This window comes from Myotis brandtii, unplaced genomic scaffold (assembly GCF_000412655.1).
Source record: "Myotis brandtii unplaced genomic scaffold, ASM41265v1 scaffold79, whole genome shotgun sequence".
Taxonomy (NCBI): domain Eukaryota; kingdom Metazoa; phylum Chordata; class Mammalia; order Chiroptera; family Vespertilionidae; genus Myotis; species Myotis brandtii.
In genome coordinates this window covers 4,165,832-4,183,638 of record NW_005371173.1, presented here as the reverse complement: position 1 = coordinate 4,183,638, position 17,807 = coordinate 4,165,832, and the positions used below count along the sequence as shown (strand labels likewise).

The 17,807-nt window shown below is 38.3% G+C and overlaps 1 protein-coding gene across 5 annotated transcripts in view; it reads left to right on the top strand.

Moving 5' to 3' along the window:
* The window catches only part of EPHA4 (EPH receptor A4), a 137,556-nt gene extending 119,976 nt beyond the window's left edge, over window positions 1–17,580 (top strand). For 3 of the 5 annotated variants that reach the window (XM_005883482.2, XM_014531123.1, XM_014531122.1), the window contains 5 exons: window positions 1,411–1,560; window positions 5,304–5,497; window positions 8,708–8,863; window positions 9,215–10,151; window positions 15,089–17,580. In XM_005883482.2, coding sequence (XP_005883544.1) covers window positions 1,411–1,560; window positions 5,304–5,497; window positions 8,708–8,863; window positions 9,215–9,329 — 615 coding nt within the window. In that variant the 3' untranslated portion in view covers window positions 9,330–10,151; window positions 15,089–17,580. Of the gene's footprint in view, window positions 1–1,410; window positions 1,561–5,303; window positions 5,498–8,707; window positions 8,893–9,214; window positions 10,152–10,311; window positions 10,391–15,088 lie in introns of all 5 variants that reach the window. The other 2 variants (XM_005883483.2, XM_014531121.1) reach the window with 2 other exon arrangements.
* Window positions 17,581–17,807: the final 227 nt, after the last annotated feature.

Below are 17,807 nucleotides of genomic sequence, written 5' to 3'. Positions count from 1 at the left end.
TTTACTACTGGTAGATAAGCCAGGATTAGAGGGCAGTTAAGAGTTATCAGTGTACAGTTAATGGCTGTGCTATCTTAGCTGGGCCATCAGAATATAAGATACTAATGGAATAAGCACAGAATCATAAAAGTTATTGGCCATTAGGGCTGACACTGTTAAAATCAACATGAAGCAGACAGTTACCAGGCATTTAATGCTTACATTTTGCATCTGCAATCCTAAGCATTGGACTTTTTTTTGTTTGTTGTCTGGTTGGTTATTGTTTTTTCTTGTATTGTTCAGTTTCTTTGGTTCTAGTTTTGATTCTTATACATATCTTCTTTTGAATTCCAAGTGCATTCATTTAGGAAATAATGCATCTTTGTGAATACTGGGGATCTTTTATTTTGTCCCAGTAGTTAGAGAGAGAGAAATTAGAGGAGCCGTCTACAATGATACATTTACATAGATAAAACCTTAGCCAAATATTTAAGGAAGTCAGAGGCAGCCCAAGTGTCCTGTATGTCACACGTTTAAATGTGATACACTAAGTTTTCAGAGTAAATGACAGTGAATCAGTGCAATTGCCAGTACAATATATGTCCTGTTTATAGTAGCACTAATAAAGCAAACTTTTAAATGATGGCCTCTTGAACAGCTTAAGGGTATGAATTCAAGTTGAATTAATTTCCCCGGATGGAACTCTAGGAAATATGAAACTGTATTAAAAAAGACATTTGGGGCGGGGGTGGGGGGAGAGATAAAGCATTTTAAACACTCAATTGCTTTACCAATTTTGCAGGTGTTTTCTTTTTTAATTAGATGGTAACCAAAATCCTGCCCTCACTTTATTAAAGTCGATAATGGCTCTAGCATCTGCCATTATTTGGCTTCCTCTAAGAACCTATTTAGTGTTTTCTTCTAGCTGGGTTAGACATGTTTCTCATCCTATGTAAGAGTAAGAGGAGAATGTGAATGATAAAAATTTTCATTTTAACTTCTTAGTTCATGATTTTAGGAGCAAAATTAAATATTGCCTTTGTGCTGCTGGGTGACAGAATTTAACAAGAAGTCAAAAGGAATATCAGCTGCACATCTATTGCTATGCCATAGTTAACACATACCTCCTAAAACCTGAGATTCCTTTTCCTCTACAACATCTCCTCGAGCAGAGCTTAGATGATAGGTAGGCTTTTTAAAAATAATTAAACCCCATTACTTGTTCACTTCCCTGTGACAAAAGAAAACATCTGAGGAAAACTGTCTCTACATGGAAGACTTTAGTTAAGATAAACAAATCTCTTGTTATTGTTTGGAGAGCTATCTCAGGAATGCTTTTGTCCTGCTTGGCAAACATTAAAGACATTCAGAATCACAAATGGCACATCAGTAAAGTACTTTGGGAATAACTTATGGCTCGAATGTTCATAGGGTGGCAAGATTCCTATCCGGTGGACTGCGCCAGAAGCAATTGCCTATCGTAAATTCACATCAGCAAGTGATGTATGGAGCTACGGAATCGTTATGTGGGAAGTGATGTCGTATGGAGAGAGACCCTATTGGGATATGTCCAATCAAGACGTGAGTTCTTTATGTTCTGAAATATATGCCTTAGCATTGAAATTCAGGAAGTTTCGCATTAGTGTATGATGGAGTGCTTGTTGAGCTTGAAATGATACATTAAACTCAGGGTTCTTAATAAAAATGTGTCTAGTAATATAGTTAAACCTTATGGTGGTAGATTTCAAGGACCAAAATTACTATAGCCTAAGTGTTATCGTTTGGGAGATGGATCAGATAGATAGATTTAGATAGATGCATAGAGTCGTGACATGGAGCAGTATTTGAACTTGGATAACTTCCAAATTCATACTGAAACAAAATTAAACTTTGAATTTGAAGAAAATGCAAGGATATATGAAAAACACACATTTCACATGTGATAAAATTGACATGAAAGGTTTATTTCAAGAAAACTAGTGAATATTTTAAAGCTGGCAGAGTTGTAATTAGAGCTTGCCCCTTGAGGACTCTAAAATAAAGCTTCACTAAATGACCCTTTGTAAATTATGCACATCCCTTTAAATGTACCATCTGGACTACTTCGTAAGGGAGTATCCACAATGCCTGCAATTTCAGTAAAGCATTCAATAATGACACTAATAAGATTCCAGAGTAATAGAATTTAATTACAAACATCTCCAGTGAGAAAGGGCCAAAAAATGAAAAGAAAAAACCCTACAGCAGTGGGTTCCTAGAACACGTATTTGCTAATCCTGGAAAGGTTTTAGTTCTGGGGTTGGAAGTCAGATCACAATAAAATGAACACTCTTTGAACTTTAAAAAATATTTTAATATATGAGGTAAAATATTAGCACAGAGTGTTTATAGATTCATGGTATTTAATATCAATAGAAATTATATTTTAGGAAAAGTCATCTTTTAAAAAATTCTCTCTGAGGTGGAATGTTACCTGACCATCTGTCATGTCCTGAAACACAGGGACTTGCACAGCCTTGACAATTCAATGAAGAACCAGGTGTACTTAAGAAGCAGAATGCTGTTGCCTTATCAATAAAAGGATGTTCAGCGCAATAGAGAAGCTAATGAACTCCATGTCTAGTGGGGCAAAAAGAATTCCCTAACCAGATTAAGAGGAATGGTTGTGTTGACATTGGATTATCTGTAAATTGTAAAGGAAGGTTGGTAGCAGATGGGAGGAAAGACAGCAGCTAGCATAACTGATAACTGCAAACTGGAAAAGGCTGTAGAGGTGAAGGGTGTGCAATCTATTGTTTGATGTGACTATGCTATTATGCATATACCTTCAAGTACCTTTCCTGTAGCAACATTTGGTTTAGAGTTAGAGATTTTTGGAGGGACAAGGACAAACAACCTAAGTAAGTGATGTGTGTATTTACTTATTTAATTATTTTATATTTATACTTTCCCCTTTTTTTTCAATTGAGAGCCATGGCCAAATGCTCATAACAGCAGATTGTCTAAAGATGTTGTTAGTTTCCCTGCCCTAAGTATGTTTAGAACCTGTAGTCTTGATAGGATCTATATTATATTAAAATCATTTTGGTTGTTTTAAATTTTTAGTTGTCTGGCTTTATCCCTGAAAAAGCATCTGAAGCTGCTTTTCTCTGCAAATAACATTGATCTAGCATTCATGTGTATTTGTGTTCATGTTGGATTCTGTGTAGAACAGGAATCAATAGGAAATGTAACTGGAAAATTACTTTGCTGAGTAGAATTTGGCATATGGTGAATGAGTCAAAGTAGCTGTTGAAAATATGTCAAACTTATCAAGATTTTTGTTGGTTTTAATCCTCTGCCCTCCAAAACATTCAGCAGTAAACTGAGAAAATATGCTTTGCTAACCCACAAGTCATCTTGCAAGCTGGCAGTGGATAGGGAGCTAATGAAGGAGTATTAAACAGTCTGAGGGATTATAAGAAATTGTGTTACCCCAGCATTAGCCCGATGTTGCTTGCATTGTCATCAGTTCAATATAAAACATTTTCCTCAAGTCTAGAGCCAACACCATGCACCTGGAAAGATAAAAGAAAGTGAGGGAATCAATGTGATTACCTAATGTGATTACCAGAAATAAGTAGAAAAATGTTCAGTAAAATAGCATATAGAGCCCTAACTGGTTTGGCTCAGTGGATAGAGCGTTGGCCTGTGGACTGAAAGGTCCCAGGTTCGATTCCGGTCAAGGGTATGTACCTTAGTTGTGGGCACATCCCTAGTAGGAGGTGTGCAGGAGGCAGCTGATCGATGTTTCTCTCTCATAGATGTTTCTAACTCTCTATTCCTCTCCCTTCCTCTCTGTAAAATATCAATAAAATATATTTTTTAAAAAAGATAGCATATAGAAGTCTACTTTAGGAGAACTAAATACATACTAATACAACAGGATGTTGGCAAAAAAAAAAAATGGGGAAAAAATGGATCACAGGGCTTAACAAATCACCAGATGATTGTTAAACTGAAACAGTGTGCTGGTTAAAAAGACAAGAAGTCATATTGGTATGTAGAAACTGGACCCAACTGAACTGACCATGTTGTGTTGAAGGCTAATTGTTCAGCAGCAAATAGACCCACCACGGGGTGAATGCAGTGTGGTCATTGAGATGGCTACAGCCACTGGTTGTTTCCTTAGCAACTATCACTTTGGTGGGAAAGGGGCTGGAGTGGAAAGACTGATTTGAAACAAATAAAACTTTAAAAAATCCCCAAACAGGCAAAAGCACCTCCAGAATCTCATAGGATACCCATAAACAAAGTTTATGAGTCGCCAAGAAATTATGAAGTAATTCCCCTCTTTAAATTTGGCATGAGTCATGCTGTATTACATTACTGGGATTTACGCCATGAAGAAGGGGGGTTTAGAGTAAAGTCAATAAGAAAAATAAGTAATACCTGTGAAGACAGATTAGGAAAATTAGAATTAGAAAAAATACTGTTGAATGATTTATTTATGGCTCACTAGACAGCGAGACCACTCTGGGTAGTAAGACAATTATCATCTACATTATAACTTTTCTCCTTAGATGTGCCTGTGACCCCTTTAACATAGAAATGCCTAAAAGAAAATGAAAAATGTTTTAGCTGTCACTTTTAAAAAAATATACTACACCTTTAACAGGGTCAAATGATAGCCAAGTAAGATGAAGAAAGAGGTACAGAATTGGCATAATGGTGTATTTTGGTCTCCCAAAAGTAGAAACGGCTGGGCATCTAGAAAGATCGAGAGGTGTGCTATTTCAGAGGTTGGCAGTGTCTTCTGGGTTGGGAGTCAGGGAGGTGGTCTCTGGTTTTGACCCATTAGCTGTCTGAGCAAGAAGATACAGGCTTAAAACGATGTAAAGAGACTTGCATTTTGAAGGGAGCTATTAATAACACTTCCTATGGAAGGCCTTTAACAAGGTTAGGATCTCTTTTTCCTAAGAGTATTTTGCAGATGCTTGGGAACAGAGTGAAGAAAGTCATTGCCCTGTGACAGTTGAGGGTCAGACCAACACCATTTACTGATCTAATTGGATTCTAATCACTGGAACATTGATGCATCTTCACTTGAGAGCTTCAGGTTGGCTTGGCCTGCCATTTGAGAACACCTCATAGCAACAGCAGGCTTGCCTACCCTGTTGCCAGCAATAGGCAGGTCCAGCTTGGCTTCTGTGAAGGAATTGGAGATGTTCCCATGCTCAAGCTTGCTGGCAGCTTAATGTACAGGGAACTTGCCCATCAGGAGGGTGAACAGCTAACAACAGCTTGCCTGGCAGCTTAACATATCATCCTGTTTTCTTCAATAGGTGATTAAAGCCATTGAGGAAGGCTATCGGCTACCCCCTCCAATGGACTGTCCCATCTCACTCCACCAGCTGATGTTAGATTGCTGGCAGAAGGAGAGGAGTGACAGGCCTAAATTTGGGCAGATTGTCAACATGTTGGACAAACTCATCCGCAACCCCAGCAGCTTGAAGAGGACGGGAACCGAGAGCTCCAGGTGAGCCATGCTTACTTAATAGTGATGTATGAAAGAATACATTAGAGATGGCAGGCAAGTGGTGACTCACGTTAATTCCTGCCTCTTAATAAGAGGTCACTTCATAGCTCTCTGCAACTTGGGTGGTTTCTTTCTCAATTAGTGAAGTATTTATGGTAGTTCACTTTACCATTTTGAAGAGCCAAATATCTGTCAGGCCTCAAGGAATAGTTAGAAAAACAAATTAAAAACAACAACACAGCAACAACAAAATAACTAAAGTGCTTATTTTATGATGTTGGACATGGACATTTTGAAAGAGGGATGAAATGTACTTTCGGAAGACATTCAGGTTGCTAGATGCCATATTTTGAAAAGGGAAAGGAATATTGTGTTTGTAAAAAGTAAGGATTAGAGGACAGCTCTCTGTGCACTGCAATTTTAAGTTGACTTATAAATAAAGTGTTAATTGTCACAAGAGATGCCTTAGGTTTCAGTTCTTAAAGTTTTTCTTTTATGAGTCTTCAAGAGTAGCAGGAAACAGGACCAAGATAGAAACTGATCAAGTTACAAAGCATGCAGACAAATGTTTGAGAAGGGTTTTTAAAAACTACAGTGATTGCACCACCTGTAAAAGAGGTAGTTATTTCATTGGGAAGAGGAAATTGAAGTGTATCAGTCCAGAAAGAAGATCAAGATACTGCAAGTTCTGTAGTTCAATGGGAACTTTTTTTCACGGGGTTGAGCTTTACTGGCTTACCAGCTCCATGGAAAAAGGAATAGACCATCTTTATCAGTTAAATGATTTAAGAGACAGGCACAATAAGACCAGGTGGCTCAGGCATGCATGACATTTTCTCCACAATATGCAAGCCCTTCCTGTCTTGGCCCCCATTATGATGTTCTCCTCTAGTCTTTCTCCTGAAACCCTAGCCTAAATATTGCAGATGAGAAGGACTACACTTATTATTATAATGCATGAAAAAAAGAATTTGGAGCGAACAGCAGTGGTACCTTCTGTTCTCTTTTAGGCTTTCAGATCCTTTAGCATTGGCCACTATACAAAGAGCTCAGTGGTCAAGCTCTTCTGCAAAAACATCCAGCTGAATTCACATCTTTCTCCTGCCAGTTGGTAGCTATGTGACCTAAAACAAATCTAACATTTCTGGGCTAGTTTCTGTTCTTCTGTTCACTGAGAGGGTAAAAACAGATGGCTCTAAAGCCAAGTTTCCATGTAGCTGGCTTCTCCTATTTCTACGTTAACCTCCAGCTTTTACATCTCCAGCTCCAGAGCCCATGTGTTATGTCTGAGAGTCCTGAGGCCAGTGTTTGGAACTTCTCCTGATAGCGTAAACTATTTAACTACTGATATTCCATAATGTGTGCTTAGCACCAAAGTTCAGGAAAAAATGAGTTATTGGATATACTTTTCTCAATGCTAATTTTTTTTCACTGATGGTACTTGAGTAGCTTTAATGCTTATCACCACTTGCTGATAATGGGGTGTAGTATAACATGATATGTTACTGAGCACAAAATTAGGCAAATGTCATGGTGTTCCACAGAAAGCACAAAGACTTCCAGAACATACTTGAGAGTATCTGTTGGAGTGTATTGATATGGAGTGAGGATATTTTCATCCTAAGGTCATTTTGACCTTCTCAGGCTCCTAGAGTTTACACGTTGCCTATTAATGTTCTTGGCGTAAAGTTAGAAGCAAATGCAAACTGTTGCTCCTTGTTTGATATGAATATTTAAATTGATAAACTTTCAACACTGATATATAAAATTCTGAGTGTTAATATTTGTTATTGACTTGAAATTGGGGGAATAATTAAATCTTGATTATTCTTGTCATAAAAATATGTAGAATTTTACTTACAAAATCGGATATAATTGAAACAATGGACACAAAAGATATGTCACAAAGGCAAGCTAATATCTGGGCTCAGAACTAACTGATAAAACAAGTCTTTGTTAAAATATTTACATAAAAAAAGAAGCAATGCAAATAAAAATAACTGGTAAAATTAAAATAAAGAATGGAATTGGATTAATTCTGCTATATAGAAAATGAATCAAGGCATTAGTTTGACTTAATTTTGTTTTTACAAGAAAAGAACATTTTGGGGTGAAAATTCAGTCATGATGATATACTTCTGATTTAAACATTTATATTAAACAACATAGTCTCAGAATGAAAATCATGTCAAACTGTTAAGGTGAAATTCATTCCATAATTTCTAGAGAAAAGGGAACTTTAAGAAAATAAAACTTAAGTAGCGGTGTTGTTATAGAGGTAATTATAGTAAGGGTGGTACAGACTACCCTGTGGAGGTCTACCTTGTGATTATTATGTATTTTGATGATGAAGATAACTACGAGTCAGTTACTAAATACTTTCCATTAATAGGTGATTTATTATAGATCAATACTACGAAGAATGGCAGAATTCCTGCCTTGAACTATAGTTGTTCTTAACAATGACCTCATATCAAACACCTGGGCTGAGAAATGTGTAAACTAATAACTAAGTTAATAAAATGTGCTCAGATTTTGTGGAAATGATTATTTAGGAGCCCCTGCAAGGGAATACAGAAGCACATTCCACAGTCTAAACAGTGATCAAAGTGGCCATTCTTCCTTCCAGTCTTGGCATGCGTGCTAGTCAGGCATGGGTTGATTAAAGGGGATTAACTCCCTGCTGTCCCAAGTTTTTTTTCGAATCCACCGAGACTGCCTGTAAACCTGGCTCGAAGCACGTTAGACTTGAACTCTTGCTGCTTTCTCCTTCCATCAAGTCTGGCAGACTGAAGCTCGGTTTTCCTTACTCATACTCCGCTAGGGTTTCCATAGTTGCTGCACTAAAGTCTATAATATTCAGTGCTGGCAGGGACTGGACTCTTTCTGCAAAGACAATCAATTTTAGCCACAAGGACTCCCCCAATCTTTACCCCAGGCTAAGATGTTAAAAAAAAAACAACTGCTATGATTATTAATGCACTAAGAGGTTCATATGAAACAAATGTGGGACATGAAATTAAGAACAAATCGGGCGATTGATACTGTTTTTAGAAGCTTTGTGAAATTGGGAGCAAAAATAATCACAGTGGCATTTGACGATGTTTACTCTTGGTGTTTTAGTTCCCGTTGTCTGTCTCAGGCAATTTGACTTCTGAGTCTTGCTGTCTCACTGATAGCTCTGTCTACAATTTCTTGTTCCATTTCCAGACCCAACACTGCCTTGTTGGATCCAAGCTCCCCTGAATTCTCCGCCGTGGTATCGGTGGGCGACTGGCTGCAGGCCATTAAAATGGACCGGTATAAGGATAATTTCACGGCTGCTGGTTATACCACACTAGAGGCTGTGGTGCACATGAACCAGGAGTAAGTACTCAGCGATGTAACACAAAAGGGTAAATCTAGATTTAATAGTATTTTCCTGTTTTTGCTTTGAGCTGCATAATCATCCTACCCATTAAAAAAACACACACACACAAAACTGGAATGCCTTTCATTTTGATTGAGTCTAATTTTACACAGCCTTTATAAAGCACCTACATTGTTGCATTAAATTGCTTAATTAAACATCTTAATACACCTGCCTTGTTGTGCTGTATGAATTGTGGCTGATTCAGATGTGTGTCTGCATGAAGCCCAGAAGAGAGGTTCTCAGCCCTCATAACGTTACTCTCCCTCTGTTTTCTCTCCCTCCCACCCCCCTCCACCCCTGTATAGCGACCTGGCACGAATCGGCATCACAGCTGTCACCCACCAGAATAAGATTTTGAGCAGCGTCCAGGCGATGCGAACCCAAATGCAGCAGATACACGGCAGGATGGTTCCCGTCTGAGCCAGTACTGAATAAACTCAAAACTCTTGAAATTAGTTTACCTCATCCATGCACTTTAATTGAAGAACTGCACTTTTTTTACTTCGTCTTCGCCCTCTGAAATTAAAAAAACAAAACAAAAACAAAATCAAAAAACCTATCTGCAGTGTTGCTTGGTGTACAGAATGCTGGAAAATGGGGCTCACAGAAATGACCAGTGTCATTTGAATTCGACCTGGAACAAATTGTTTCTCAGAAGTACTGGGTCCATCGCCAGTTTGTAAAATACACATACCTGTGCAAATAGGACTCCGCCTGTGAGTTTTGATGCTGTACCTGCTGCCGGACACTGGGCTTCTCTGAGACATCCTGATCCTCACTCCGTTTGGAATTACAACTGTAGTATTTTGTTTGTGGCATAAATGACAGTCCTCCTTCTTTCACTGGAATGAAGGCCATGCCCAGGAACATTTCTGAAGGACTCACTTGTAGCTATTAAGGCTTGGTTCATGCCAGGGGGAAGAACGCAGGTGAAAACCGGGTGGCTCATCAGTGTTGTTCCTCAAAGCTCAGGCCACCTGGTGGATTGTGATGCCATGAGGGGATGGAAAGAAAAAGAAAGTGGATTTAAAAATAATAATAATAATAATAAACCCCAAACACCCTACATCCCTGACTGGACAAACGAGGTCTGTTTCTTTGGGCCTGAGGCTGTGCCATAGAGTCGTATTTTGGGACTCTACAAACTTACCGTAACTACCTTACGGATAGTGGACTGTGACAATCTTGAATAGGGAATGTTCACACTTCCCTTCTTTAAAGAAGCAAACCCAAATCTCCAAGGTAAGGCAAACACAAAACGAAAAAAAAGCAATGAATTCTTCTCTGATGAAAACATCATTTTTTGAAACTTGATCTTATTTGAAACATTGAGTAGAAAATAAGTTTTCAGGTCTGTCAGGTAGTTTGCGGTTCTTTCAGTATTTCAATCCTCTCTTCACAGCGGGAGAGAAGACCAAAACCAATATGGCTTCCCTACTGTTCTTCCAGGAAGAAGTGAAATAAGAGCCATATTTGATCAGGTACAAGAGGATGGACCTGTACTGCTGTGCTTTCTCTTATACAGGGTTCCTCTGGCCATTTGGTGCCCTTCATGACACACATACTTATTGAGCTTCTTCTGGGTACCAGGCGGTAACCTCCAACCTTGTTGGGTCATACACATGCCCCACTCTTTAGAGAGTTTGCTTCAGTTGAGAATCCTTTCCATTAGTCTTATTTTTATGTCCTGCTTGTAGTCCTTTTATCAAACAGAGTAGCAAGGGAGGATGTACCTAGATGTCAGTGGTGAGATTTGGAACTCACCTTGAGTTCCTCATTATCAGAAAGTTACCTAATAAAAAACGTGTAAGATGCTTCTATTTTAATCCTGGAATTTTCTTCTTGAAACATGTAAAATAAATAACTTTCTTCATTCCTAGAAGCCAACAGCCTAACTTTTTTTTGACTAGACAAATTTTAACTTTTTTGACTTCCATTGTTATTACTATTAAACAACAGCTTGGCTGATTTTAATAACCTATTTCCCTCTCCTTAGTTTTATCCTGAAAGCTATTTCTTATAGAGCAAAGAATGTTAAATTTGATGCTGTCAAATCATGACAGTTTAGTACAAAACCTTTTGCAACAGGAGTTATAAAAGCTTTTCTGTTCAGAAAAAATATGAAATTTGTTGTTTAAACTGCTTCAACAATTTTTATTTCATCACCACTTTTGCTAAAGTCTGGGAGTTCTGGATATTCATGTTAAAAGTTGACAAATGTAGATAATGCAGATGGGGGTTTGTTTGCTTTTCAAAAAGTTTATATATTTTTTTCTTTTAGCAAAGCTGTTGAGTATTTTATATTCAACTAGAGGCCTGGTACACTGATTCATGTACTGGTGGGGTCCCTCAGCCTGGCCTGTGGGGATTGGGCTGAAACCGATCTCTGTGTCTGGGGTGCGGGTGAAGCAGATTCGGGGCCAACAGTGCCCCAGCAGCAACCTAACCCATGGCAGATTCCTCGAGGAATCAGGCTCCCTCCTTTACTGGTTAGAGCATCTGTCCCCTGGTGGTCATTGCATATCACAGCTACTGGTCAAATGGTCAGACGGTCACTTAGTTTTTTATATATATACTAGAGGCCTGATGCACAAAGATTTATGCAAGAATAGGCCTTCCTTCTCCTGGCTGCTGGCACGGGTTTCCCTCTGGCACCCAGGACCTGGGCCTTCGCTCTGGCCGCCACCTCCCACCTTTGCTCCGGGGTCAGGCGCTGCCTCCCACCTTTGCTCCAGGGCCGGGAGCTGCCTCCTGCCTTCGCTCCAGGGCCGGAAGCCACCTCCCACCTTCACTCTGTGCCAGCTGCCTCCATTTTTGTTGCGTTAATTTGCATATTCCCTCCTTATTGGCTGTGGCACCACCATCTTTGTCGTGAAGTGACAGTCAATTTGCATATTCATCTTTATTAGCTAGGATAGATCTTCGCAGACTGATTCAGATAAGACAGCATTATGGAATTATCTTATAAGTAAAAAGAAAACAATACCTTGCCCTGGCCAGTTTGGCTAAGTGGATAGAGCATCGGCCTGTGGACCAAAGGGTCCCAGATTTGATTCTGGTCAAGAGCACGTACCTTGGTTGTAGGCTCCTCCCTGACAGCCCAGGCCCTGGTTGGGGCTTTTGCAGGAGGCAACCAATCAATGTGTTTCTCTCACATTGATGTTTCTCTCTGTCTTTCCCTCTCTCTTCCACTCTCCCTAAAAATCAATGGAAAAATATCCTTGGGTGAGGAGTAACAAAACAAAAAAACAACAACAAAAAAAATAGGCCAGAGAGAGAGAAAGAGGATATTATCTTGCATATATTGAATAATTAAAATGTTTTGCTTTCTTAAATTCAAGAACTTAAGACCTGAAATATTTTTCTAAACATTGAACATACTCAAAGCAGAATATTGTAAAGGAGAGAATGTCAATTCTAATATATTCTATGCTGGTGTCATTTTACTTCCTCAGTAGGTATCTCTTTAAATGAAATTATTGGGCAGGGATTGAAAGAAAGGTGTATGAGACTTTCATTCAAAGGTTGCCTTCTGAATCTTAATTTTGATGCATGACAGATTTAGAATGCAGGCCAGTGAAAAAGCCAACAGAGGACTTTCCAAGTGTCTAAAATCATATCCAGTAGCAATAAGAGCGTTAATGCCGGGACTTCCACAAAGTTACACATTTTAGAAGAGCAATGTGAGCACAATAGAAAGGTTGCATTGTTTCCCAGGGTGGGGAGCCAGCCTCTGGCATGCAGACAGCTATGGATTCTAAAGCCAACTGAGATGTTGACACTGGGAAATGCACTCCAAGTTTCTTTCTAACTCAGTTCCTCCACCTGTAAATTACAGATAATGACACTTTAATAATAACTCCTTTCCTAACATGTGCTATTGTAAGTGTATATAAAATACTCTTACATGGGACACACTGAAATTCACATAAGAGAAGTGTACCAAGTGTTATTCATCCATCTTTCACTGTGAATCCACATGTCTTATTGTGACACATCAGAGTGGAGTGAGATGAAGTTTAGTGGTAGGGAGCCATGCAGATGAAGCTTCTTCACTTTATATGGTTTTATAGTGTTTGGGGTAAATGTATATCTATAAAAAAGTGGTAGACCTATTAAATTATTCCTGGTCCTGTGTTATTTAGCTTTAGAAATTCATGGAATTTTTTTTTTATATAATAGAGTGAAATGCACAAATAAGACTCCTTTGCAATGAAAGGAACTGGATACTAATGACACTTTGATGTCTTCATGATTGACTCAAAGGACAATGCTTTGTTTATTTAGTCACAATGAAAGTCACATTTTTTACCGATGATCCCACATGGACCACATGCTTTGTCTGGTCTCTGTTCTAGCAATTCCCCTTGATAAAGGAGTTGCCTGAATTCAAAGGAGAAAAGAAGGTTTATTTTCCTGCACTCTTTCTGGCATCAAGTAGACATAAGCCTTCACATTCCCACACTTCTCACTTCAAACATCCAACCCTTTTCACATACACAGTGTCCCCAAATAGTCCACTTAATATTACAAATATATTTATATAATACATATTTATATCTAGGTGTTGAGAAGAAGGGGTTGGCAAACTGAAAGGAGACATGTGTTTTGGAAACTACACTTTCTCCTAAGAATGGAATTTCTATTAGCAAAATATCCTCTACAAAATGTTTGCATATCCATATGGTGTTGGTTGTACTGCATCATATTCATGTTCTCCTTTTCTTTCATATAAATACATGCTTGCCCAATGAAATCCCTTTACATTCAGGTTGCAAAGCTACATTTGATAGACTTACTGATTTTCAGAGAAGAAACGGTGGGAAAAACAGATCCGGTCCTTTTTCTTTCTTTTATTTTCATAACTGCCTAAGTGATGTTGACAAATGGCTTCTTAAAGACCTTGGTAATTATACCCTTACCCACATTTATAGTTTTTAATTTCTTAAGAAGTAATTTCTATACTATTTTATAAGAAAACTTTATTTATCTCTTTCCAAACAGACTGAAGTATTTTCTACAAGTTTAAATAATGGTCATCTACCTCAAAGAAACTAACTTTTATTTATCTCCCTCACACACAATATACACACACACACACACACACACACACACACACACACACACACATATACAAGCAAATAAATCAATGGTTTAATAAAATAAGCAAATTTATCTGTAAAGATAAATTTTGGCCTTAATCTTTGCTCTTCATTTGAGGCCAACTGCCAAGCATGGACACTGGGGTGGGAGATATAGTCCAAGAAGCAATCGTGACAGTCAGTTGTTGCCAAGACAAGGAAATAGCTTCCTTTGGTTTGAGTTGATTATTTGGCAAATGAGGAGCCCCAGTGACTTAATTATATTGTGCCAGCTTTGTTCAATTCTAGACTGATGGGTCATCTGTAGCAGATTAGTTCTTGGTGAGCTTGAGCCCCCAAGACCACTGTCATTGTTGCACCAAACCTCTCACTGTGCCCATGGCCCCAGGTTCCCTCTCTGTCTATTCCATACAGATTGTATTGATCTTTTACTAATTAAATAATCTCATTCATTAGAAGTCATTTTCTTTTCAAGAAAATCATCCAATACTTTTAATTTCTGAGTTTGCATTTTTTCAATTGTATTGTTGGCTCCTGATGGATTGGGATGTTTCCAAATACATACCTTCCCAAGACGTACAGTTTCCCACTTTAGAAAGACTAGATGCTAGTATCCAGGTTTTTACAGTATTACAGTTTGCCTTTCACATCCTCACCAACACAGCCCTTGTCATCTTGCACTACTGAACCATACAAGTCATTTCAAAGAGGGGTTGCTCACACACTGCTATAGACATAGACTGTGTAGGTTTCTCTTCCCAGTGTTGCCACTTCAGCATTTATAAATATGAGAAGATAGCATAGCCTCTCTTTGCTTTAATGTCCTCATCAACATAATAGGAATAAGAACTGTATCTTCCTCCAAGTAGTTATAATTAAGCTGCAAATGCACATAATTTTTTGGTTGTCACAGTTGCCATTTTTTTTTTCAGGAGAAGAAATAAGATTTTATGATCTCCCTCCTGGACTACTTACTGAGCCCTACCAAATTCCATGTACCTACATTCTTTCTTACAATATTGGTTGACAACTGGCTGGCTGACAACTTTCTCTAAAGTCTTGTTCTTTTTTCTACAGGGAGTAGATTCTGCTATCTTGGCCTCACAGCCCTTCCTGTTGATTACAAAGCCCACAAAGAAAACAGAACACACCCTTCTTGGTTCCTTAGAAATGTGTTTCTTCTGCTTCTACTGTGCCAGTTCTGGAGCAAAGACATTGATGAAACAGCACCCAATACCTGAAATAAATAAATCTATGACTTTCAAATCCCCTTTCCAGTGAAAGAAGCAGCAAACATTCAAGGTTCGGCATCTCTTCTCCGGTTGCACTGAGGAATGTACTGTCTCAAAGCACCAGCTCTGCAGAACCCTTGTTCCCAAACTCCTTGTGGTTTTATTTATAACTATTTCCATATCTCATTGCTGTACGTCACTGCTGCATTGGTGTGGCAGCAAGTGACCAAAGGCAACAGGTTTTATTATGGACACCAGGTCAGGTGCCACCACACAACACAAAGCCAGTTCCCATGAACTGCCTATGATATGCATTGCTGAAGTAACATTTTACCCAGGGTGTGCCATTGCAGTGATATAAATATATTTTTTTTCCTAGACTAAATATGAGCTGACTATCTGTTTTGATGTGTGTACATAGGTGTGAGTGTGTGTGGATGTGTGTGTGTGTGTGTGTGTGTGTGTAACCTCATGCTTAGAACTGCCTGTGAATGTCGTGGAATGCTACACCTGAAGAGTTCTGGTTTTCCACCAGTTCTGAGATGAAGAGCCACACAAAATAGTGGGCTGGAGACCATGCCCATCCCCTTAGAAGGAAACCCAGAAATGTTAAATGTCTGTATTTATGTTGTATTTTATAGCTGCCACACTAACCTTAATAAGTAATTATACAGCTTTGGGCAGAGCATTTTCACCTTAGTGGTGGAGTAATCTTAGAATATAATATAAACCCATTCAAGTGACAATCCATCTTCAAAGTCACAATTCTGATTGAACTCCTCATCTGAATCACTAGTTCCTTGATGGAGAGAGAGAGAAGGGGATGGAATTTGTCTGGTAACCCCAAATGGAATACAAGTAGCCTTTGTTTTCCTGCATAAATGGACTTGATGAATGCGAACAAATATATGCAATTCATATACTTTTGGAGATGAACGTAGACATGTGTGTCAGCTTTGAGATGATGTGTCCTGGATTAATACTTTGTCTCCCAATGTCACAGAAAAATGTATGCCGGTGACTCTTGAGGTTAGCATAGATGGGATTAAATGGCCTCAAGCAATTTCAGGTTCCCAATTACATGGAAAGTTCTACAATTATTAATATAGAGCTAACTCCTATGGCCCACAAAAATGTATCAGCCTTCTAGAATCTGAGGTCCACTGTGCAAAGATTCTGTTTTGATATGATATGTATACCAAACTCCAGCCAACATACTGCCATGTTTCATAATTGAGTGGCTGCCTTGCTTATTTTAAGCTATGGTTGCAGAAACTGTGGCCATTTATATAAGCTATAACATCAAATCAGGGAAAAATGGGAAACAAAAGATTCTGAACCCTATATTGTTGAATAAGTAAAAAAAAATCATCAATAAATATTTATTGCATTCTGACAGGGTGTATGGCATTGTATTCTCAGAACTATGCCAGAGTGACAAAGTTAATTCACCCCTTTTTGGGGACCTTAATATATTTTTAAAGGGATGTGCCTATGCATTAATGCCTGAAAAATATGTATAAAGAAATGAGGTTGAATCTCTGAGCAAGTCACCTTTCCCCAGAGGTAAGGGCAGGAGGCCAGCGTTAGGGACTGGGTCTATAGCCCCATGCATTAGTGCTGACCTAGTGAGTTCAGATCTACCATTAGGAAGCATTAAGCTGATCCCCTGCACCAAATCAAGTAGCTTCACCATGTGTCCACTGGCCCCAAATTATTTTTAACAATTTTATGAATAAAAAGTTCTGGTGTGTTTTAAAAAGTTATTTTAAAGAAAGGCTGTGCTCACTACACTGCTGGTGTGTGTGTTTTGAGAGCTCTTGTATTCAATCTGTGAAGGATATGTATATTAATCCATACACGCGTATAGCCTCAATATTTGTCTGAAGACACTTACATTCTGACCAATAAAGCAAAGTTCTAGAAGCAATATTTTCACTTATTTAACATTCTCCAAACAACATCAAGCATTGATACACACTGAAGAGTGTATTTATTATTTTTTATCACTCCAAGTATGTTGGAATATGCAAGGACTGTGGTTAAAATTAGAATGTATAAGGCATATTATAATTTAGTTCATACTGAAAAATAAATTAACTGAACATTGCTTGGTTCATGTTCCAAAATTTGAGCAATTTCTTGAGTTAGACATAGAATTTCTATTTTGTTTTAATTTGTCAAGGTATTTTCTTCCCTTCATAAAACTTAGGTACACATAACTTATGTCATTTATTTATGGTCTTTTATACCTAGTTTGTAAAATTGTAAAATAGCAAACTAAATGCAAAGAGTTTGCATTTGAAAACAATAAAGTAGTTGCCATATTCAAACCTGGAATCTAGTTGTCTCTTCAATACTTTTTGGAATAGATATGGTGGTTCTAAATTAATTAGTTGTTGGTTGTCACTTGGTTAAAACACAAAATTTTACTCTAATTAAACATAGTGAGTGGATCAACAACATTGACTTCTAAAGGGTCCTCACCCTTGAGAACAACACATTAGCAAATCTGACTTAGATTCTGTGAGATCCTGTGTCCCATTGTAATAGGACTGACCTTT